Genomic DNA, 25,152 nt, shown 5'->3' with positions numbered 1-25,152 from the left:
GTATTAAATCTACTAATGTAAACCTAGATCCGTCTTATTAAATCTAGTCCTTATAGAAACATATTCCGGTGGTATATCAGAGTGGTGGGTCAATCAATAAGAAACATAAAACTTGTTTCTTCCTAAATGTCAGGTCACAATGCTCACTTTCTAATTGCGTTTTATTTCCAAAGGTTTGCACAGGGAAGGTCAGTAGCACCCCGAAAGTTTCTGCTCCACCCAGTTGTTCCCTTATAGGGATCTAGCCTGCATGAGCTCTGTGTCTGCAGCGTTTGACCCCAAGGATCATTTCAGCAGAACCGTTCAAAAGTTACACTTGGAAATATTAAGAGCCAGACAGGTGCAGTGGGGAAGGTGCTGGCCTAGAAACCAGGAGACTTTGAATTCTAGGCCTCCCTTAGGCATGAAAGCTGGCTGGGTGACTTTCGGACAGTCACTCTCTTTCTCTCTCGGTCCAGCCCACCTCACAGGGTGGTTGTTGTGGGGAAAACAGGAGGAGGGAGCATTATGTGTGTCACCTTGAGCGGCACAAAATAAACGCCAGGTATCAATCTAATAAATTAATAATAGATATTGCTGGCTAAAGTGCAAATAAAATCTGATTTCTCGAATCCCCTTCTCCCACATATAACTTCTCAGCCATCAAGCTCAGCTGGTTTACTGACTTGCTCCCTCAGGTCTCACCCTTGAAAACCTATGGGGTCTGAGTAATGCCGGGAAGGAAAGGAGCTGCAGGCAGGGGTCCTCCTGAATTGCAGACATCATCCCTGAGTTCTTCGCTTGTCAGGAAGAAACAACTAAGAAACAACTTGTGGAAAGTTTTTAAGTTTGAAGATTATGCTGAGTACGGCGCATGATGGCGGAGAGACAGCTGTGCATGCATGATGTGGATAGTTGCAACCCAGCCTGCTACAAATCTCGGCCGGTTTTGTAGTCAGCGGATAGCTCTATAAACCAGGCTGTAACAGCCCCTTGAAAAGGTCAGTTCTCTCTTGAGTCCCAGTTATGGAAATGCCCACATCATTTTCTGGATCGCAGTGAGGAAGTGGTTTGTTATTGATTTCTTCCAGAAAGTTCCTTGAATCTCCCAGTCCATGCTCCTGGGCTTTGCTTTTTCTTTTTTTTTAATATGATTTTTATTGAAGCTTTTAAAGAAGAAGGTAAAAACTAACACAAACTAATATAAAGTAAGGAAGAAAAAAAGAAAGAAAGCAAAGAGCCAAAAAAAGTGCAAGAAAAGAAAAAAAAAGTTGAAGAAAAATAGAAAAGGAAGAAAAAAGATACAAAGAAGTGGCTTCTGATATTCTTCACCGCAGTTTATTATATTTTAACCTCTCTCTCTCTCAAGTTAAACCATAATGCTCTTCTTTCTATAGTCTATCCTGTCTAATCATCCAGCTCCCGGGATTTTCTCAAAGTCTGGCCCCCGCTCGGTTGTCTAAAGCAGCCCCTAAAAAAACTTGAGCGGCGGCGTCAGAGTGGATGGGAGACCACTAGGAAGCCCCAAGATTGTGGCCCCAAGCTCTGAGGACAACTGAGATCAGGGAGAGGGTTTTCCAGGACAAATTGCCATTTTGGGGACCCGGGCTGGCAATTTTATTATTATTTTGTTTTTTTTAAGGAAGTGCAAAGCATCTCGTGCGACCTCTCGGCTCTGCTGCTGCCTTCCAGATGTGTCCGGCAGCTGTGGTCCTCCCGCCTCCCTGTCGCTCGCCGCCAAGAGCACCGCGCGCACCCGCCCTCACCTCCGAGCATCCCTCGCCGCCTCCGCCTCCCCGGCTGCCAGCTGTAACTGCGGGGCCTGAGCAGGAGAGGGCGGTGTGCGGCTGGCCGGCATTGTGATGCCTTCGGCCCCGACGCCTGCCGGGAGTTGTGGTCCCAGGCTCTCCTGCCTCGCGTGGCCAATGAACGCGCGGCGGGGACGGAGCATGCGCCTTCGAGTCCAGCCAAAGGCGCCCTTTGGCAAGGAAGGGGCAATTCGCTTTCAAACCGGCGGGCGGGAGGAGAGTCTGCCGGGGATGCAGGTGAGGCGGAGGGAGAGCGCGATTGGGCTTCTTTTACATGACTGGGAGAGCCCAGAGAGGATTAGGCTCGCGTCTAAGCCACCGAAAGCCGTTTGGCCGGGTAACGCATTCACACATGTCCCCAGGGCGTTACACGCGTCACGTGTGAAGGGGTGACTTTCACTGATCAGAGCCGAAGGTACTTTCTGTGAGGGGGAAGGGTTGTAAAGCATGGTTTCCAGGGAGGGACCTGCGCTCAAGTGTTGCATCTAAACTAACAACACTGCGTTTTGTGGCATTCAGCCCATGTATTTCAGCAAACTAATTGACCTTGCTTGACCTGGGCAGCTAGGGAGCGTCAGACCTGGGATGGGAGACCGCCAGGGGGTCCATCGCGGGTGGTGTAGTGGGATGGGGGAGACCACCAGCAAATTCCAAACTGTAGGCTGGGCTGGGAAGCTTTTAAAAAATCCACCCTGGAGGGAGGCAATGGCAATCTTTCCTATACCATTATTCTTAAGAAAATGGCAAATGGGAATCGACAGAAATCAGCTTGGCTCAGAGGCAACTCTGCTTCACAGATTAATACCTAACGGTGGCCTTCGATGCCGTGGATTGCTGTTCACTGTAAAAAGATGCCCGAAGTATTTTCCTGAGAGGAGGGGGTACCTGCTCCGGCTGCGCCCCCCAGCCCCTCTGCGCTTGTGCCACACCAGCCACTCGGGCACCCCCGTGCACCCTTCCCGACCCGCGCCGCACCCCTGCACGCTATTCCTGACCTGCGCCACACCCCCACATGCCCTCCCCGACCTGCACGGCGCCTCTCATGCACCCCCACGCCCCCTTTCCGACGCACGCTGCACCCCTGCGCACCCTCCCCAACCCACACGGCACTTCTCACGCACCCTTCCTGACTGGTGTGGCACCTCTCACACACACACCCTTGTGTACTCTCCCTGCACCCCCACAGTCCCTCCTCCCTCCCCCTACCCAGCAGCAGCCACTTATCTGTCTGCCAGCCTGGGACTTGCAACTTCCTGCTGGCTTCCCCACTGACTTTGCTTGTGGAAAGCTGGCAGGGAGCATTGGGAATCACAACTGAGTTTAGATTTCCTGCTGGCTTCCCCATCGACTTGTGGGAAGCTGTCAGGGAGTGTTGAAAATCATGTGACCGCGGCTGACCGTGGTAGTGTTGAAGCAGCAGCAGCACAGCAGCGCTGAAGCAGCCACAACTTTGCCAAACTTCTATTCCATGGGAGTAATGGGTCCCAGATTTTGGGCGCATTCTGTAAATTAGTCCTTCTGAGGTACCTTCGTTCAAAAATTGTTGCCCTATGAGCCACCGTTTCACTCAATTGAAGGTTACAGACAGACAAACGGACATGAGAGTTTTAGTAGTTATATTGATAAAAAGATATGACTGGGTTCATTTGGCATGTTATAGCTCCTTTATTAAATAAATCACAATTGACTGGGTTCACACAATCCAGTAAGCCATATACCTCATTCTGCAGTCCATAATGTCCGGGTAAACACAAGACACTAAAGTAGCAAAACATTCCATGCATAGAACAGCCAGCATTGGGTGGCTGCAAATTGCTCTTCCTTTGCTTTGTTCACTATATATTCCTCTTCCTGTAAAATGTTGAGTATAAAATCAGTTTGCATAACATCCTTGTGACTTGTTTTTTTTTTTAAATCTGTAATCTTAATCATAGATCTCACAAGCCAATGAGCAGCATGATTGTCCCAAATAGGTGTATCTAACTGTACAATTTAGTTTCTAACATTTTTTTCAGGATTATGATTTAATTTGACACAAGGAAATACTGCTTGCTGTCCAATTTAGCAAAAATATTACTTTGGGGGTTTTCGGTCCTTAACTGTACAGTATACCTACAGCATTGTAAAAGTACCACAGTCAACATAAATTATGAAGGAAATTAGTAAAACAAAATGCCCCCTCTTTGGGAGGGGGGTTTACATGTGAAAATCGTGGCAGATTTTAAAATGCATTATTGTGTCTCAGAGTAGATTGCTCAAAATCCATACTTTCTTACTTACTGACAGATTTCGAAGGCTTCAGGAGCAGTTCCAGAAGGCCCCTGAATGAAAAGTAATGTCCTGCTTGGTTAAAAAAAAAAGTGTCTGCTCTCCAGAAACAACCGTGTCATCTCTTCTAGCAAGTAGTAGCCTTAACAGTGGCCATGATTCCCTGAATATCCACAGTCCAGTCCAATACAAGGACAAGTTATATAGTTCTGCCTCTCAGGCTTTAGAGGCCTATATTAAAGATTTCAATCTCAGTCTTTCATCACCAGACGTCAGACCTGGAAAAATTGACATTCCTCAGAGGGCTTCTAAGAACTTCAAGTCCTCAAGGGACAGTTTCAAGTCCAAGTGCGGTATGTATGTATGGTTTCCTTTTCAGTAATGTGTGCAGGGAGAAATCTTGACCTGTATTAGAGATCACTCTGAAAACGGCATCAAAATGTCACCACTAATTCATATTTCTTGTTATGCTCCTTATACAATGTTGGTGTTATTTGCATTTCCTGTGTTGCGGTCCATCTGTGTATTTTAATGAGTTGGTGATATGTTTTATGGAGGATATAAGTGAAAGGTAACCCATGTAGTTGACATTTTTGTTGTTCAGTCGTTAAGTCGTGTCCGACTCTTCGTGACCCCATGAACCATATTGCGCCAGGCCTTCCTGTCCTTCACTGCCTCCCTGAGTTTGCTCAGTTTCATGCTCATTGCTTCAGTGATGCTATCTAACCATCTCATCCTCTGCCATCCTCTTCTCCTTTTGCCTTCAATCTTTCCCAGCATCAGAGTCTTCTCCAAAGAGATCTCTCTTCGCATTAGGTGACCAAAGTATCTGAGCTTGAGCTTCATTATCGATCCTTCCAATGAGCAATCAGGGTTGATTTCCTTTAAGACTGACTGGTTTGACCTCCTAGCAGTCCAGGGGACTCTCAAGAGTCTTCTCCAGCACCACAGTTCAAAGGCATCAATTCTTCGGCGCTCCGCCTTCTTTATGGTCCAGCTCTCACAGCCATACATTACTACTGGAAAAACCATAGCTTTGACTATGCGGATCTTTGTCGGCAAGGTGACGTCTCTGCTTTTTAATATGCTATCCAGGTTTGCTATAGGTTTCCTCCCAAGGAGCAAGCGTCTTTTAATTTCATGGCTGCAGTCTCTGTCTGCGGTGATCTTGGAGCCCAAATAAATGAAGTCTGTTACTGCTTCCATTTCTACCCCTTCTATTTGCCAGGAATTGTAGTTGACATAATCATAATCAATTCTTATTACATTCATATTTGCAATTATATTTGCATTTTTCAATCAACATTATAAGAGACTTAGATTGCCCATATGTGTTCAATATCCAAAGTGACTTAGTCCCATACATACATTAAACAAGTGGGATTTGCTTCTGAATAAACGTATATTATGATGTACTTTAAGAAGCCAAAAAGTTAGTATTAATGTCAGAGTTTTAATGTTATCCTTAACTTTAAAGTTGCAGAGAATGGTTATTTGTGAGCTCCCAAAAGAGAGTTCTGTAGGTTTTTATCTATACACACTTACCAGATGTGGTCTGATACTATTCTGACCATACTGGAAATGTTCTGAACTCTAAGTAGCCCACTGGAACAGCATGGATGAGGTCATGAGGCATTTCAAACTTGAAACTTTTTGCATACCACTAATACACCTTATTGAAAGGTATTAAAATATAGACATAAAATCATAACCAGGAGCATTCAAAATTGCACCAGAATGAAAGTAATCAAACTATGTGCCATAAAGAATAAATATTACTGTTCTTTTTAGAATCTTTTAGACATCATGAAACAGTACAAAATATTTCATATATTGCTTTTGGTATTGCTTTAGTAACTAAGAGAATAAATCATTGCTAAAAACAGTTTGTTCAGCTCAGCTTGTCCTCTAGAAAAGGACAAATCCTCTCAGACAAAGTTATGTTTTTGTAATAAATTTTTGGTGCCAAAGTTTAGATTTACAGTTCACTTAGAAGTTTTCAATTTCTAGGTTGTTTCAGCTGAACAGTTGACAGGGCTAACTTGGGGGCCAGTTTTGCATTTTAACCTATGTTAATAAGATTTTTTTTAAATCTAAATGTTTGCTGATTGTGGTTTGGTCTAAGAATTCTCTTGCATTTATATCTACAAGCACCTATTAATAGTAAAAAATATAGTACTACGTACTAATCTCCATACACACACAGACAAGTCATAATTTTAACTGGGAAACAGTACAAGTTTGAGAATGAGCCAGATCAAATAATGCTTCCATTGCATTGTTAAGTTCAAAGGCTGAGAATGCAAGCATTTTGTTAAGCTTGCATTTTGTTAAGAAATTTTGTATGTGGTGTACAGGCGACTTTCCAAGAACATATAAATCTTTTTTGCAATAGTTCAAACACAATAAATCCAACACTCATCATAAATTGATGAGTCCAAATTTTAGGAATATAATTGAATAGCTCTTCAGCATCCCTGAATCTTACATCCCTTACTAAAACCTCATTATCAGTATCAGTAATATTCAACCAATATGGGACAACCATAGGATGTGACCAAATCATGAGTCTTAGCATACTTTCAAATATATTTCATCTTCAAGATAAAAAATTATTAAACAACTAACATCCACTGAAGTTTTCAATAGAACTGCAGTCCTGTACGTTCTTTCCTGGGAATTATTTCCATTGAACTGAAATTACTGTAATGCAAATATATAAATTGTTACATCATTTGAAATGTTTTTTCTTTCTTGGATTAGATTAAGTCAAATTATGTCTCTTCTTGCTTTAGAGAATGTAAAACAGCGTACACATCTTGGAAGAAGAATTGCTTATGAGTCGGATATGGTCAGTCTGACTACGGATGATCTTTTAGCATTCCCTGCAGATGGATCTTTATCTTTCAAGAGTTCTAGACCATTAGCTCAGAGAAGCAATGTGAACAGGAGGTCATGGACAGCATCTGCTTCTTGTTCTCATCACCGGACTTCATCCTTCAGCAATAAAGGAAAAGAAGATTCTCTGGAAAATTCCTTGTTTTCCTCTTCATACCAAGAAGCTAGCAGAAGAAAAGGTGCACAATATAAATTTCACAAACATGATCCTGTGTTGCCTGGGGATGACCAGCCCTCCAGTCAAGAGACTGTTTTTCATAAGAACTATCCAAGATGGCTGACGAGCTATAAAACTGACTTGAGCATCTCAGAGTTAAGTAGTATTCCTGAATCCAAATATCCTATCTGGCTGAAGAACCATAAACTCTTGTTGGATTCAAGTAATGAAAATTCTACACAGACTTCACATCTGGAAGATGAACTTCTGTCTTTGCAAGATAATAAGGACCTGATGAAGTTTCAAAACCTTAATAGATTAAGCACCTCTGAGTACCCAAGACGTAATGATGTGGTTAGCCTAAAACACAAGTGTGATATTCAAACGAATTGCCAAAATGATTCTCCAGGTGCCTATTTTCTACCTCGGGGCCTAAGAGAGCACAAGGATCTGCTTATAGGTAACACATAATAGCACTTATTTTGATGTCAAACTTTGTCAACTTTTTGGAATGTGGCATAGTAGTGACTGGGTTCAAACACTATGATGAACCATGCTTTATTTAGCAGTGGTTTAATGAATAAGTTGCAATTATCTGGGTTCACATAACTCTTTCGGCAATAAACTGCTTTGCAAACCATAGTCACTGAAAGGGCAATGTGTGAACTCTGCCAGTGAATCCTAGATATTTCTTAGAAAAGACGCTGATGCAGAAATAGTACTATCTAACCTTTAAACATACATTGGGTATTAGGTGCACCCAGCAAGCTCATGTTTGTCCCTCCCTCCTATTATAATCTTAAAATTAAGTATATTTAGTAAAGACTGGAACGCATGCATTGATTACAACCAAAATATGGTTTGAAGCCATTTTCTAAAATGGATTTTCAACTAAGTTGAGTTTACCGTGTTAATACATGTGTAACATTTTATGGCCAAGTTCATATTAAATTAGTTTGTTCTAACCATGATTTGTTGAATAAATCATAGTGTCATAAGTCACATGTAACACTATGCTATAGATGATATTTTATAAACCATAATAATTCAGTTCATACAGTGCATTCAACCAAAATCAAATAATGGCTTAGCCAAATAGGTGAACCCGAACAACAGGTACAAAGATGTTCTACAAAAGTTTCTGTTTGTCTTTTGTGCTGCTAAAGCCCAAAGCTGTTTTAAACTTACCCTGTTCTTTGAACTACAAAAGGTCACCATTTTGGATACCTTTGTCCCAGATGTACCTTAAATATCTTGTAAATTAAAACATCCAAGTTTAAAAGCATCCAAAAAAGACAGCCCTTTTATCCTCCACAGCTTTTTAGGGTTCTGTTGACATTATATATTTAAAACATTCAGTTAAAAAGCTATAATTAAGGAATTAAGCTGGGAATGAAAAATGGTGCTGGGCTCACAGGTTTATAGCCAAGTGTGTTCGAGCGTAGCCAATATGTGCACAAAGTACATTGATTTGTATGTCTCCTTACTGGCTTGGTGCTTTGCTTAAAGGAAAAGTGCTGATGAAGATGGTGGTCTACATAATTGATCCTAATAATGTATGTAATGATACAGAGTCCATCGGAGTTGGGCGGCTAAAACAAATTTGAATGAATAAATAAATATAGTTGAGTTGGGTAACACTGTACAAGATTGTTCCCATGTGACTTGTGAGGGTGCGTGGGAAGTCATTTGGTGGCTTAGTTAGGGCAAGGTAGCATAAATCAGTATTACTGGGATCCTTGTGGTTAACATATAGTTGCAGAAGTGGAGTGAGCATGAAACTGAGCAAACTCAGGGAGGCAGTGAAGGACAGGAAGGCCTGGCGCAATATGGTTCATGGGGTCACGAAGAGTCGGACACAACTTAACGACTAAACAACAAAGCAGAAGTGGAGAAGCAAAGCAAGGCATTCTTGGAGGATTCCCATCATTATGGAATAGCTTGACTGCAGAGGCCAAGGTTGTTTAACACACTCTTTGGGAAGGCAGCAAAAATGGTTTACTTTGCTGGGCATTTCGGGAATAAACGCCTTATGGCTTTATTGATTTAATTTTTCTTTTAATTTTTCCACGAGGGCCTTGGCATAGATTCTATAGTTTTCTGGAGTCATAAGTTGTTTAATTTATTTTTATTGACTTTAAACTGCTGAGAGAGTGTTGTATAAATATTATAATAAATAAGTTGTAATTAACATGGTAGCTACCCCAAGCCCTTCATTTGCAGCAAGGTAGTTTATTTTATCCTCCCTCACCTGCCTGCTTCTAGGAGGGGTAGCCCCCAGGTGAACCACCGATGGATTGTTAGTCTGCAGACCAGATTCTTTCTTGACTTTTAATTATGGTCCTGTCTTTCTTATGAAATAAAGCCCAAACTGAACATCTTTATCTGGGCCTAAGCTCTTTCAAGGTCAGGGGGTCATAAATACACACATAGGACGGTGTTGTGAGAAATAATTAAGGCAATCAAGGTCATTGCACTGCACTGCATTGCTTTAGATTGGTTATTGGGTGTTTGGATCTGGGCTCATTTCATCAAGTGTATAGTGTCTTTGTTCTTAGCTGAAAGAGGCATCTGTAAACAGAAGGGAAAGGTTAACTTTATATATTATTCAAAGAGAGAAAAGATTCACAAGTACATTAACAAATTGCAGTAGACAATGCAGTCCTGAAATGTATTGTTCTAGAACGTTGAATAAAGTCCATTTTTCCATGCACTTGTTTGGAGACTCATACAAAGACTTTCTATAACAAGGCAGTTTTATTGTCTGATGTGAATAAGCTTTTATGATGCTGTATGTTTTATTAGATTTGTGTTCAATTTCAGGTGGCCTCTTATTTTTTGTCTTTTGGTATCTTGAATTTGAGTTGCTATGGGAAGGCAGAATATAAATATCCACATAAAGGAATGAAATGGATACTGGATAACATTCTGAACTTGGAGAAGTAAATGAAGTTTTTTTTCCCCCTCTTAATTATCTTCTCTCTCTCTCCCCCCCTCCCTATGGATAAGCAGTAATTAGATTCATGTACTTCTAATACTGAAATATAAATCCCAACAAATAATTTGGGTAGGTGAGACCTGTGACACTTCCACATAGTCAAAGTCTATTTGTCTCTTTATTTGATTTATATTCTGCCTTTCTGCTCAATTTTCTATTCAAAGTGGCTGGCTAATATGTAGAAAATAAGAAACCGTAACCAGCCACTGTTTCTTACTTTGTATACATTTGTCCCATGCTTAGAAATCAGATCTGTGATCTAGAGTTATCAAATCTTCCCTTCTTTGTGGCTTGTTGAACCCACTGCTTTTACTTTTTTCTCATGCCACTTGTTTATCTTTAACCAAGACAGTGCTTGTGATGACCCACACAAAGTAAATTAAAATAAAAACTCTAATCATTTAAATTATACAGTATAACTTCTTTTATGACAAACATTTTTTAAAAAAACTCTTGAATTTCCAAGTTCAATTTAGGGCAAGACTTTAGACACTCATACTTATTTGGAATAATATGCAATATGTATATCGTGTGTGATATGAATGTGACATTTTTAATTGTGACATAATGATTTTAGATGACACAGAGTTGGTAATTCAGAAAGCAAGGAGAGCTCTGGAATCTTCTGCTGGGAAATCAACTAGTCTCCTGAAAAATGATGGCAGTCCTTGTACAGTGGATGTACTAGAAGCAGAAAGGTTATGGGATAATGTTCCAGTTGGTTTGTGAGTATACTAGAATCCCATTTAGTTTTTTATGGAAACACAGAGTGGGTTTCTTCAGTAATATCCTGACTGACAATCTATCTGAATGTGATAAAATGATAGAATTTGTACAAGAAATCTAAGAAGAGCCCTGCTAGATCCTGTTGTCACAGTGGTGAAGCCAATTTCTTCATGAGTTTATCTACTCCCCTTTGAAAACCATCTGTTTCTCTTTCACGGGTGCATTTGTAGCTTAACCATATGCTGTATCTCTCCTGATTCCTCAACCGGTTAGCTCCATCAGATGTCTCCAGATCATAGTATTAAGAAAGAGGGAGCAAAGAATTCCAGATTCACATTAGTAGTCTGAGAAGCTGGCTAACTGCAAGTGGCACCCACAGAACTCTTCACTGCTATTATAATTAGCCAATCCCTGTTACCTACTCACATAACATTGGCTCAATATCCCCGAAGGGCAAATAATTTTCCTTGAAGATCTTTGGCTATTTTTCCCTATGTCAGGAGCCAAGTCTGCTTCCGCAGTGGAAGTTGTATTCATAAACTGGTTACTCCTTTTGTGCTCACTACATTCCCACAGGATTTTCTGTACAGGAGCATACAGCCCTTTTTGAAGATCAAGGGTTACTTGAATAATGGCCAAGAACTGTGTCAAACATGTGGGCAGGGCTGGGTTTTAGGAAGAGTTCTGGGTGTTTTCTTTGTAAATGTGATGTGCTTATTTTAGGAACAAATACTCTAGTCTCCATGTGCTTTCACCTTTAATGCGGTGGGAAATGGCTGTGAGTAGTCAAGGTCAGAGGGCAACAAAAAAGAGAGTTGGAGAGTGCAGGTTGCCCTCCTACCCCCCAATTTGTTAGCCATTGACACTGAATATTGAGAAATGAAGTGACTCTATTCTTTCCCCTACTTTCTGATCAGTGGCTTTTTCGTTCCTGTAAACACAGTTTATCCAATAATGCTCCAGAGACTTTCAATATACATATTATTTATTGTAAACCATTTACGCCACCCAGTCTGGAGATACCAGACACAATTTCAAGACATGGGTATAATGGAAGTAGAAAGTGCTTCTTCATTTATTTCCCAATCTCTTTGTGATCAGATAGGTGTGGTACATTCTCTTTTGAGTCAAGTCAGCTCCTGGTGGCATCATGGATATGCCTCTTTCAACATTACAGGAGTGATTTGATACTGCCTTATTCCAGGGAAGTTTTTCCCACTTCCCTATCTATCCTACAATCCTGTTACTTCCCTTGTGGCCTCCCATGAAAGTAGTAAACAACAATTGGGTACCGTGCCGCTGGTGTCTACTTTCAGATTCCAGAGTGGAAATGTTTCCAGTATTATCAGAGGCATAACTGCCTAGTCTGAAGGAGCAATGCAAGTGGCACCTTCTCTATGTATGCCTGTGCAGATCCTTCCAGTTCCTTTTAGCGCAGTTCAAGTAAGCCCAGTAAATGTTTCCAAGCAAACGGGACCATAAGAGAGCAACTGAAAGCCCCAACAGCTCTAATATAAACACAGATTTCTTGAAGAAAGAGAAAACGAGGAGCACAGTTAAATTTACTCAAGGCTCAACTGCATTTTCTGCACAGATCTTTACTGAATCAGGCTGGGAGAGACGGTGGGAATCTTCATCCAGGAACATCCAAGAACCACAGCATTTCCCCCAGTTTTAACTTTTCAGCAAGGATTCTTTCTCTGGTCAGTGGGAAACATGGAAGCAGAGGAAGGCTCTGGGCAAATATTGCTGAGGTTTACCTGGGTATGGGAGGATTTGTCAGACATTCTTGGCATTTGCAAAGGGATGCTGGGAGGAACTTAGTAAACTAAGGCCTTTTCTTGGCAGGTTTTGAGCATAGTCAACCAGGGCCAGACATTGTTACAATGAATGTATACGCCATTCACCAGTCCACCCCAGCAATTTGCTTGTGTGAAGTTCATGTGGTTCACTCAACAAAAGGCAGGGGAGAAAGATCTTTTTTATGCCTCTGGAGACCATTTCCGTCAGATCCTCATTTCCCTGAACTCCACTCCAAAACCTTTCTGTTTTTCCCTAAAACCCACACAACTACAGTAATAAGCACTCATGTTTAGTCAACAAGGTGACAAGTGCCTTGTGGTCATTTTCCCAGCAACAAAACTGGGGAACAAAATCCAGATCAGTAATTCTTGGTTCCCTTTGACATTTGTTTATTTTGCCCCCTCTCCTGGGGAAGTCTGCTGCATTTTCCAAGGACAGTTTTTAACAGGATAGTTAAAGCTGGGACAGACTCTTTAGGAAGGATTGGGGAGTTGGAAAAATTGCAGCTGAGAATCTCTCTGTGCAGTTTTATTATTTTCTAGCCACTCTTGGCTTGTGCATTTGTTGCTAGGTGAATAATAATTCAACTTACTGGGAAGGTGTGGGTGGTTTTGTGTGTGTGTGTGCCTTCAAGTCAGTTTTTGACTCCTGCCGAGTACCTGGACTAGTCCCCGCAGTTTTGTTGGCAAGGTTTTTCAGAAGTGGTTTGCCATTGCCTGCTCCCTAGGGCCAAGAGAGAGTGACTGGCCCAAGGTCACCCAGCTGGCTTCATGTCTAAGGGAGGACTAGAACTCATGATCTCCCAATTTCTAGCCTGGTGTCTTAACCACTACACCAAACTGGCTTTCTACTGGGAAGTACCCTTCCGGTTACTGATAGATGGACCAAACAAGAAAGGGTTAACTTCACCCTTTCAAGCTATTCAAGGCTTAATATTTCTTCCTGTCCCCTGAAGAAACTCATCCCTGACAGTGGCATGCATCAATTTCAGCTGAGTGTATTTCAGCTATTTCTTTATTAAATAATTCACTGTGTCGAGAAAAAGCCTTGTCCAGCAAGAAGCACCAGAAAACAAAAGAAATTACAGTAGCAAATACAGTGAAGTAGCTAATGATTAAATTTTTAGTTACTGGAACTTTCTCTGACTCTGGCCCCTTCTTGTAGGGTAGAACCATCTGGTCCCTCATTCAGTGATCAGAATGGTACTTCATAATAAGTTTAATATTCTCAGTGATCAAGAATGGAAATGACAGGAAATGAGTATTATACAGCAGGGAGGCAAATTCATCTATTTTATAATGAACATAGATGGTTTGTCCTATATTTCAAATGCCTATTAGTAGGGCCTCTGGTAGTAGAACTGTTAATGTAGTCCATCCCCTGATGGAGTGAATTGTGATGCCATGATAGCTGTATCTTGGTTGAGTATATCAAAGCGACACATTCTCTGACCCATTAGCTGATGATGGATCAAATAGTTCATCTTCCCAGATTTCTTGCTCTGTTGGAGACAAATAGGCTTTCAGCCCTCTGCCCCTCTATGTTACATTTGAGGTATATTCTTAATAACCTGGATGCATCTAGCTGGTGCTAAGTTCATTCTGTAGGTTGGGTAAGGTCTGGAAGAAATTTGGAAGCTCAGTCTCTTGGGCTCAGTGTCATGAAAGGGATCCAGGTTTAGCACCACCTTGTCTTGATGGAATTTGCATGGGTCCCTTCGTACAGAGAAAGCCCCTAGTTCTCCAAGTGTCCTATCTGAGGCTACCAAAACGGCTGTCTTCCAGGTGAGGGTTTTAATGAGGGTCTATTTGATGGGTGTGAAGGGAGCAGTTGTTGTTAATGCTCTCAAAACCAGTAACAAATCCATGAAGGAAAAAAGGATAAGTAGCTAAAGATTGGAGGGGAAAATAGCATGATTGGTATGTATGAATACATGTATGCATTTGATTTGTATTCTGTGGTCGTAAGGACTTTTTCAGTTACAATATGTAAATATCATGCAGAAACTAAAAACAGTTTCACGCTTCAAGTTCTTAACCTCTACATTTCTGTCTACAGAAAACCTCCAGTACCTGTATCCTGTGTGGAAGAGAATTCACCACCAAACTCCAAAACCAGCATCGTCAATAACTTTTTAGAAGACTGTTTGCAGAATGGTCAACAGGTAAATTAAAAATGAAGCTATGGTTCAAGTCTGCATTCCTTAAAGCAGGGCTTTCCAAGGATTTTGCAGAATTTTCAGTGCCAGCTAGGTATGTGGGTGAATGTTCTCAGTTCAGTTGAGGCAGCAATAAAGCTGACATAACAGTTATGTGTCCATACAAACATACATGCCTATCACTCTGTTCTCTGTCAAGCTAAGCAGTGTTCTGCAAAGTGCAGAAAGAAAATCAGTAGTAAGCAAAGTAAATTAAAGGCAGAAGGTAAGATAAAAGGAAAGGAAATCTAGATTTCCATTCACTAAACCAAGGTTCCTCAACCTTGGCAACTTTAAGACAGGTGGACTTCAACTCCCAATTCTCTTCAATTCTGGGAGCTGAAGTCCATCTGTCTTAAAGTTGCCACGGTTGAGGAACCCTGCGCTAAACTTCTCCGTAACTTTCTTTCCTTCATCTATCCTCACTTTTACTGTGTCCATACACCTACTGTTTTTGTTTTATCTTTCGTTCTTTAATGTCTCATCTCTCTTGGAACTGTCATCCACCTCATCCAGTCACAACTTTCTCGGCCTTCTCCTTCTTCCTTCATGCAGTTCAAACTACTTCTTTCATACTGGTCATTCACTCTGGCATTCAATCCACATTTATTCATCACCCGTTCTTTCTTGGCCCTACTCTTACCCACACACATTTCTTAACTATCTCATTCCCACTGCAGACAACTTACTTTTATGTTTCTCCTGACATAACCAACTCTCGCTTCCATATAACCAAATAGCAGAAGCACGCTCTTACACACAGCCATTTTTCATTTATTTCAACAAGCATTAAGTCCTCGCAACAGACAGCATGCTGTCCATTATCTTTCTATCAGCATTTGCCTATCTTAAAATGTCCCACCATTTTTTCCATCTTTACTAAATATTCTGTGAAGGTACACAAATTAATCTATTTGCTCCAATTGTTTGCCGCGTGGGTATAACTTGCAATCCGTTTGGTCTAGTGGTGAAGGCACCAGGCTGGAAAGCAGGAGACAGTGAGTTCTAGTCCCGCCTGAGGCCTGAAAGCCGGCTGGGTGACTTTGGGCCAGTCCCTCTCTCTCAGCCCAACTTACCTCACAGGGTTGTTGTTGCAGGGAAAATAGGAGGAAGAAGGAGTATTAGGTATGTTCACCACCTTGAGTTATTTATAAAAATAATAAAGGCGGGATAAAAAAAAACTCTGCTGTTTCCCTCAGGAAACATAACTACCTTGCTCTACCTTTAATTCCAGAAAAGCCCATATTGGGGGTGGTGTGGGGAGCGGGAATCATCATGTACCATACTTCTATTTCGAGGGCCAGTGTCAAAATGTCTACGGCTTAAAGAGTCTATTTTGGTTAGACCTTTTAACTTCTATGTTTCAAATACCTGAGTGAGTGTAACATTTCTATATTAGGACTTAGCAAAGGCTAAAGAAGAGGTTTCTTACAGAGACTGCAGAATGTTCTTTATAGGTAATAAACAGTAAATGTAAGGGGGGAAAATCACTCCTACATCACAGTCCAAAGCTTTCATTTGGGGAAGGTAACTTTTTCAGAGTTCTTTGATATGCAGAGTCTTTCTTTGATTTCAGGAGAGTACATTTTCTGGTGGAAATCATCATGGTCCCGTGGAAGCTTTGAAACTCATGCTATTTAACCTTCAAGCAGTTCAGCACAGCTTTAACAAAAACAAATCTGATAGACCAGATGAAGAGTCCAAAAAAGTAAGCGGTTCTGTGTAAAATGACATTCTACTTGGTGTTTAATTATTGTAAATTCTTCCCACCAACCCTGTCGCCTACTGAAAAAATAAGCTTTAAAAATATCTGCACAGTTGCCCAGTTTGAAGGGCTTGGAAATAATAAAAGTTTGCCTACTGAGAGTTCAGTAAAGCAACTGACTCTATTTTGGTCAAAGTGGAAGCTGTAAGAAAAGATTTCTAAAGCATTTAAGTTTATAATACACTTAATCTGGTAAAAATACCAATAAAATAGTCTTTAAAGTAAGTTTTTTTGAAGATAGAGCAAAGCGTATCCATAAATATGGCTGTCTGATTCAGGAAGCTTATAAATTAAAACTCGGTACAAGAGAACAGATGGAATATTTTGTTTTCATTATACATACTTAGCTTTTGTTAATAAAAAAAACCAGAATAGCAATATGCTATAGGAGAATTTTTCCAGGGCTGTGTATGAACCAAGGCTAAGAGATATTACATTGAAGCACAAATTGGTTTATTGATAGTTTATTGACAGTCCAGAACCAGGCCTAAAGAGGGGAGGAGCTACCTCTTTATAAATATATGCAAATTAGAGTATACATGTGATTGAATTCAGCAAGGTGTATCCAGTTGCACTGGGTATAGACAACATCATGTGAGAATAGTGAGGCAATTAGGATGAAACTATGAGGCAGTGAGGCAGGACTACAAAAACAATGGGGTTTTGAAAAAACAATGAGGCAGTTATTTCATGAACATGGTTTCTTGCTAGGGAATTACTTCTTTCTGTTTCCCAGAACTCTGCTTGCCTCTCAGTATTTATTCTCAATTTATCATCATGCTTTGGTCTTCTAAATTTTTCTGGCTGAGCTGACAGGCTTAGTTTCCCTGGAAAGAAGTATTTGGGTTAGGGGCTTTTAGCTTGACCCCCGAAACTCCTCTTCAGTGCCTACAGCATTTTAGAAAATGGGTATTGTGTTACTGGCCTTGTCCCCAGGCAGGTCTCCATGCATCCTGTTTTAGTATTACAATAACTCCCCTTTCAAGTGAACCAGAGATTCAATGGCTCATAATAATGGGTGCTTCATGAGACCAGTAAACATTTTGCTGTTATATCAAGGGCAGAACTGATCTCCCTATTCTAAAAAGTCTGTCCAGCTTTTACATTTTGGGTGAGGGCTGGACCTGGGAAGGTCAGAATTTAAGAGCCTGAGATCAGGCAAGATCATCGCCAAAACCCAGTGCAGGCCCCTTGTCTATCCAGGGCTGAGAAACAAGCAGCAAGGAGTCCATTGCCATGGGAGAAAGAAGTCCTGGGGCTGTTACGAATAGAGGGCTGGATTGCTTGACTCTGCTGTAGCTGATCAACGTGGTTCTTACAGCTTTGCAATAAAAGCCACGTCTGTGGCTCTGCGCTATGAACTCCTTACTGCAGGTCTGAGTTCCTAGATTTATTCTTGAGTGGTGAAGCTTTGACATTTTCTCCCCAAGGTGGCATATCGGTGGATGGATGTGCCCAAGGAGGCCTGCCACAAACACACACCTACAAAGACATGTACTTTTATCTTCACATCATACAATTCTGGGGGGGGGGGAATCACCTTCTTTTGGCTTCTTTGAATTTTTACGTATCTTTGCCACTGAAAGCTCTCAGTTTCCTGTGGGTCCTACTGATAAATTATTGGAATCTGAGTGAACTAGTTACATTATTGTTTGGTGCTTTTTTTTTCATTCTCAGTCAGCTGATGTAATCTTACAGCTCTGCCTTTTAGAGAATAAGGGCACTTCCTCTAAGCTCCATTTTGGGATGATAACAGCAGCAGCAGCATATTGCACCCCCCCCCCAAAAGAAAAGTGAGAGAGAAAGGAAGAAAGAAAAAAGGCAGAAGATGAAACAGGATCAAACAAAGAGCAGGGAAGCATGCAAGGCCAAGGCACCATAGGCAATGTGGAGGTAGAAAAATCAGCAGGACTCAACAGGAACATCACAATAAGGATCCATGGGAGGACTTTTTTTTTTTTTGAGTAGCAGAAGCATCTGAAACCAGCTGAAAGACAGATTCCACTGGAGGATATGAGATCCAGAGCACCAAGTGATGCTGTGCCAGGAGATTCCTTATCCATTTTCCCCTTTCCCTCTTGATGGAGGAACCAAAGAGAGGAGATTTGCAGGTTGACAAGTAGCAGGGAGAAAAGCAGAAGTCACGGCAGGTGGGGTGCAGGCGTGCATGACCATATAGGTGGGTAGCTACCAGCCACCTTCTTTCCCCCAAACAGGCAACCTTAAGGATAGTGGTGAGGCCAGGGCAGCACCAACAATGGTGACCTCCCCCCTCCCATTTCAAACCAGAAAGCTGGATGGGCCAGCAGCCCTTGGGAGTGAAAAGAGGAGGCAGGAAACAACTTACTCCTCATGCTACTTCAAACTCCAGGAGATGTAAGAGCCTCCCCATCAGATGGGGCAGCTCCTGTGAGAAACAACCCATCAGAGTTAAGGCAAATCTTGGCAAATGATCCTATTCCTCCCCTGGATCATCTTCAGGATATTCATGGATTCCTCCTCATACTCTGGGGGGGAACCAGAGAATGAAAGTGGAGAAGTAATAGGCTTGAGAAGCATAGGAGGAAGAACCTCAGGAGACAAGAAAAGATGCTACAAGAAGCATTTTGCCCTACTTTCTCAGCCTCCAGGGTTCTGACTCTTCCACTACTTAGGAAGACGGTTAAACACGTCTTCTTTGCCAAGCTTTTAATTGTTAACAACATTAATGGCTGACTGAATTTTCATTTTATATGCATTAATGTCTATTGTTTTATATTATTGTAAGCCATCTTGAGAATTGGAATAAACAGAAACGCAGGTTATAGTGAATAATCAAAACAAACAAAAATAGCACACGTTTGATCAATTTAAAGAGATAATTAGGGCCGCTAGTATGAGTATTTCATTGAACAATTAGATATGATTTGGACCAGCCCTGCCCTATATCAATTTCACAAACTTTGACTTTTTTTCTCACATCACAGTAAAGTTCTCACCATATCAATTAAAGAGGCAGGTCATGCCTGGCTCAAAGAAATTTCTGAACATCTCCATTTAACAACAACAACAACAAAACACTGAGGCCTATTATTCTGGAAATAGTTAAAGAAGTGGAACCTTTAGGGCTATGTGTGTCAGGCCTAGCCCAAGGAACTCCAGGAGACAATGCCAATTCAATCCAGCTATGTTTATTAGCTACAACCTCTAGCAAGAATCTTCCCAGACTAAAACCCCAGTTCCCAAAGTCCTCCAGCCACAACAGTGTGAAATCCTCAGGGAGGTGCCATTCTCATCCTCTTGTTCCTCCCACACGGTTCTGGAGAGCTAAGAAAATGTTTGTCTCCCTGAGCTTGGCCTTCATAATTCCATTCCATCACATCATCTCTCCCTCCATCTCCATCCTCCCCCTCGGAGTTCTCATTTGCTCCACCTCACCTCCGTACTTCTCTGGCATGCTACCAGGTGAACGTAGCAACACTGGCGGCGGGGGAGGTGGTGGCTGGGCTACTGGTCCGAGCTGCTGTATTAATTGTCCCATAGCTGCTTGTAGGTTATTAATTTGTGCATCCACTTGCTGTTGATGCTGTAGCAGGGCTGCTGCCAATAACTGTGGTGTCAAATTAGCTCCCTGGGGATCTGTTGCCATGATTCAAACTCCTTTGTCTTGAAGGTAGATTGAGTCTGGGAAGATTGATGTCAGGCCTAGCCCAAGGAACTCCAGGAGACAATGCCAGTACAATCCAGCTATGTTTATTAGCTACAACCTCTAGCAAGAATCTTCCCAGACTCAAACCCCAGTTCCCAAAGTCCTCCAGCCACAACAGTGTGAATTCCTCAGGGAGGTGCCAGTCTCATCTTCTTGTTCCTCCCACGCGGTTCTGGTGAGCTAAGAAAATGTTTGTCTCCCTGAGCTTGGCCTTCATAAGTCCATTCCATCACAATGTGGGAGTTATGCCAGGAGGAAACCAAACCCTACATTCCCCAATAAGAGTCTCATATCAGCTGCCAAGCAGGGCAGAAAACACGCTTTGGGGGTGTTTTCCTCCTTAGGACCTGGACAACTTGCCATCATTGAAGGAAGCAGGATTTCAGTGTATCGGGCAATGGTAAAGGAGATTGCCGAGCCATCTGGCTCACCACTGACCTTGAAGCACATGTGCCTCATGCAAAGAGTGTTCCCAAACACAGAAACAAGTCCCCAAGAGAAGACAGGGCCCATGTTTTGCAATGGCTAAGTCAGGGTCCAAGGCATAAACCTCAGAGAAGCATTGTGGCAGGATTTTAAATGAGCAGTTCTGAAACCCTCAGATGTTACTGAGCTGAAGCAATTTGCCAGGCAGAGTGATTGAAAGACTGATTACCAATTACTGGAAGTATTTGCATGCAGTTATTACAGCTAAAAGGTTGTGTAACCAGAGACTAAATCTAAGGGGATGATTAGTTTTTCACACAGGCATATTGCTTGTTGGACAGCCTTGTTTATGAAATAATTGAAACAAGCACCATGCTTTACTGTTACTTGTTCATTCAGATCTCCTTGTGTCTTCAGCAGGATTCAAACAAACCTTTGATAACGTCCAAATATATACAAATTTCAGAAATCTGAAAGGAGGTAAATACATTTCATAGAAATATACTGAGTCCAAAAATTTAAATTAGAGCAAGCTGTAATATGCTAATACTGTACAGTGAAGTCATTCTTATTTGTTAATACATTGGAAAGTGAAATGGCCTTTTAAATTTCACCTTGGATTTTCCCCAGAGGAGAAATAATAAAAAGACTCTGCTGTTGAGGAAAGTTTCCTTCCTTTTTAGGTGTTGCGTGAAGATGAGGATTTCAAGTTGATTGATTATGAGATGATCCCTGTTGCCAGATCTCTTCAGAGGTGAGTATACTGACGTTCAGAGGCTGAGATTCCCAGTCGAGCTACACTGAAGTAATTGAGTGTGGCTTGGCTGTGGTTGCTGCTTTGAAGCACTCCTCCCAGAGAAGCCCCTTTGCCACAACCTAGGAGCATGAGGATCCATGCCAGTAGCCTACCCTAAGGTGACCTCATTTGCATGATTTGATTTTCTTTCCTCTTCAACTCTTTTCACATACAAGAGAAATCATGTGAATGCTGCCCCTTCAAGATGGCATTTTCACTGGAGATGCTTAGGCTCAGGGACCCACAAGGCAATCTCTGTGACTACCATGACATACATGCCCCTTCCCCAGAATGGCACCCACAAGTTCTCAAACCACAATATAAATTAATTTTAAAACATCAAAAATGATAGAAGTCTCACAAATCAGTTAAAAGTGAGAGATATCTTACAAGATCACCAAGTCTCATGAGAATTCAGTCTTCTTATTGAGCACCCTGTGGTAAGAGGAATTATGGCATGAAATCTTATGTCCAAAAAGGTTGGTGCCCAGTACTGGCTTACAGTTACTTTGTAATGGGTCCTTTCGAAATGGTGGCTTTTTTTTTTTAAACAATCACTCAGATTTCCTAAATTACATTACAAATTGATGTTTAGTTATTTATTATGTTATTTTTAAACCTGGATTGGATGAAGAAGAAGTTGTGAATTTATTCTGTTTGTAAATCTTATTTTGTTCCATTGGGATTTCTTAGACCTCCACTGAGGCACTTAAAATTTTCCGATAGTTACCCAGTTGCCTGTGATTGGAAGCATGTTGCTAAACTAAAACACACATTGGGGCCAATTCTTTGATGCTTTCTGAAAAATAATCACTGGATCACTTCCTGTTGTAACCTATGGATATGTTACTTTGCTGTCGTCTATCATACTCTTAAAATGTGCATGTGGAGAGAGAGATGAAAAATGCAACTATGCTCTTTTCTTTCATGATGCATCTAAATAAGAGCAACCATCGTTCAGCCTAAACAGAAATGCCCCAAAGGCACATTAATTGATGCATTTAGAGATACATAATCTGCATTAAGAGGAACATATAGTAGCATTGTCTTTGCATGTTAGGAGTTGAGTCCTTGGAATTCAGTATTCTGGTTTACATATAATAGTAAGTAACAATGTTTTGTTCTGGGATCAGCCTAATGTGTAATACACCCCCTTATTGTGTGAACCAGGATATTACAGATTGTTCAATAAACTATGAATTAAAAGTCCTAGCTTGGCAAATTGTGTGAAATACAACCATTGTGGGGTTAGTCTGTCAATCAACTTTATATTTTTGTATACTTATATTGTAAGCAAAAGAGCCCTCTCTCTCTCTCTCTTTTTTTTATATAGAGCTTTGCATCATTTATCTCGACTTAAAGGATTGGTTGAAGATTCGAGTGATAGAGAAGAATCAAAAGAATTGCTCAAGACATGAAGCATTTATCCTAAATCTGTCTCGAGAATAAACATAATGTAAAACTGCAATTAAAGTACTAAGTCATGAAACTCTGGACAGAGCTACAGCTTTTGTACAAGTCCTGTATTTCTGTAAAGCTAAATGCATCTCATTTGAGTCTCGAAAACTTGCCAGGGTCCCAAAAAACATGCAGATTATAGAAAGGGGTTGCCCTACTTTGAGGCTTAACAGCTGTGTTCTTCCCAGCTGGACAGAAACAGTGTGAGCAGCATGGACAAGTGCTAAAGAAAAAAGCAAGTCTTTAAGCTCCAAAAACTAATTTTACAATTTTTTTCTTTAATATTCCTGACAACTGAAGCCAGAATATAAATGATTATTATTCCATCAGAAGTGATATTGTCAAAAATAATATTGTATAAGATGATACGGATAATCCAGATCACAAAATGAAGTGTTAAGGCAACGTTTATTGAAGAAATGAGTTCTTGTGAGTCACTGTAATAGGACTGCATAGATATAACTTACTGTTAAGTACATGACCGGTCTGTTGGTATTAGAAATACTGATGTCTCTGGAAATGGACTCTGGACTTCCTCATATTTCTTGCTCCTCTTACCCTAACCCACAGCACTGTAAGATTGGATTTCAGCATAGCAAATATATTGGATATACACAAAATGACATCACAATTCTCTGGAAAACCTTCAAAGTTAAGCTATGTTGGATAGTGGTTACTGCTGAGCTCTATACTAGCTTTGGATCTCTACATTGGGATCCATTATTATTTATTCAGACACTTGTTTCTGAAAAGGAAGACAATTAAAAAACACAGAAGGCACATACATTCGTGTTTCACTCTAAAATTTATAAGGGTCTGTGGTTCTAGTCAATCCAATTCAAATTGTGTGATTCAGATTTTCAGAACAATTTGATCTCTGAATCAGATCATCACTGAATCAATCTCACTTGGAAAAATGATTCAGTTGGGGGGGGGGGAAACTTTTTATACGTGTGCAGAAGACCATCAGATAGTTGGATCAATTTGGAGAACATTGATTCAGTTAAATGATTCAATTGGAATCGATTCAATTTGGAAAGTTGGATTTAATTTAGTTCAGAGGTTTGATTGAATTGCCTTCAAACTGCATCTCCAAAGCAACCCTTTGTGTAGCCATAATCCACATGCAATGAGCTGTAAATTTTTAAGATTCAATATCAACCAAGGTTGGCTAAGTGCTTCTATCTGCTGTAATTTATTCAATAAACCATGCTTAAAACAAGCCATAATTAAGTATGACTTGTGAATCTAAGCAATATGTGCAAATGGTCTAAAACACCTTGAAATATGTTCAGAGTAATTTATCTTATAGTTAAGTAAGTGATAGAAAAAGGTCCACAGTGATTGGAGTTCCAGATCAGAAGATAATTGTTCTCTGTCATCCTTCCTAGAAATTAGAAATTGGAGAGAACTTTAAGTAGTTCCCTATGGGCCTGCTTTTTAACATGCTAGTTCCAGTGGAACCCTTCATTTGTCACTGCAACAGAATCTTAGTTATGGGTATTCCTGATGCTCTTGGTTAATACATGAGCCGTAAGTTTTAGAATTTTTGTAGAAGCTGTAGCACATGGCTGAGAACAGGAAAGCCACGTTTAGTTCCTTACTTAGCCATGGAGCTGGAGAAGACTAAGTGAGGGCCTGAAATTGATTCTTGAACAGGTTTATTTCTCTTGTTCCTCACAAAACTATAAAGTCATGTATAAGGCCAGTATACATTTCCTTTATGAAAAAAGATCAAATCTGCTTTGAAGATAGATGTATATGAGGGTTTACTCATACCACTGGTAGCAATCTTATGAGTGTAACTGGAATTGTCTGTATGCCAGGTAGCTCAAGAATTCTGCCATAAATTTACCGGATCATTTATCAGAACTGAATATGATTGTTTTGACAAATCCTTTATAAATTTTCAGTGTATTTATAGCAAAATATAAATACAATTAAAGGAAACCATTGCTTTTTCAATGCTATTTTTCAGTAGTGTACTCTAGCCCCAAATTAGAAATGTACTAACTTGATCTGATTATGTAGGAGTAATGCTGCTTAAGTTTAGTTTACAATTACACTGTATAAATGTTGGTAATGAGCAGAGGCAAAAGATTTGGGTCACCTTGACGCACAATTTTTATAGCAAACAAATGGCTCCCGTGATATTCTGGTCAGCAAACGTTTGAGCAAACTCAGC

At 40.8% G+C, this 25,152-nt stretch overlaps 1 protein-coding gene across 3 annotated transcripts; it reads left to right on the top strand.

Annotated features, from left to right (window-relative positions):
- The first annotated feature begins 1,919 nt into the window (after positions 1 to 1,919).
- Positions 1,920 to 24,863, top strand: CUNH18orf54 (chromosome unknown C18orf54 homolog). Of its 3 annotated transcripts, none has more exons than XM_007434656.3 (8): positions 1,920 to 2,024; positions 4,074 to 4,408; positions 6,851 to 7,570; positions 10,686 to 10,833; positions 14,696 to 14,801; positions 16,411 to 16,542; positions 21,397 to 21,467; positions 22,843 to 24,859. In XM_007434656.3, exons 2-8 carry the CDS (start codon positions 4,123 to 4,125, stop codon positions 22,925 to 22,927), a joined length of 1,548 nt encoding a protein of 515 aa, XP_007434718.1. In that variant the 5' UTR covers positions 1,920 to 2,024; positions 4,074 to 4,122; the 3' UTR covers positions 22,928 to 24,859. The 3 variants fall into 3 exon arrangements, with proteins under 3 accessions (XP_007434718.1, XP_025026587.1, XP_088008904.1); XM_088152778.1 differs by lacking the exon at positions 1,920 to 2,024 and adding an exon at positions 2,080 to 2,202 and having other exon boundaries at positions 22,843 to 24,861; XM_025170819.2 differs by lacking the exon at positions 6,851 to 7,570 and having other exon boundaries at positions 22,843 to 24,863.
- Positions 24,864 to 25,152: the final 289 nt, after the last annotated feature.

Source organism: Python bivittatus, unplaced genomic scaffold, assembly GCF_059951505.1.
Source record: "Python bivittatus isolate LINGU-HERP-01145 unplaced genomic scaffold, Pbiv_v1 ctg000570_np1212, whole genome shotgun sequence".
Classification (NCBI taxonomy): Eukaryota; Metazoa; Chordata; class Lepidosauria; order Squamata; family Pythonidae; genus Python; species Python bivittatus.
Note: the sequence above shows the minus strand (reverse complement) of the source record. Positions and strands in the feature narration are given on the sequence as shown.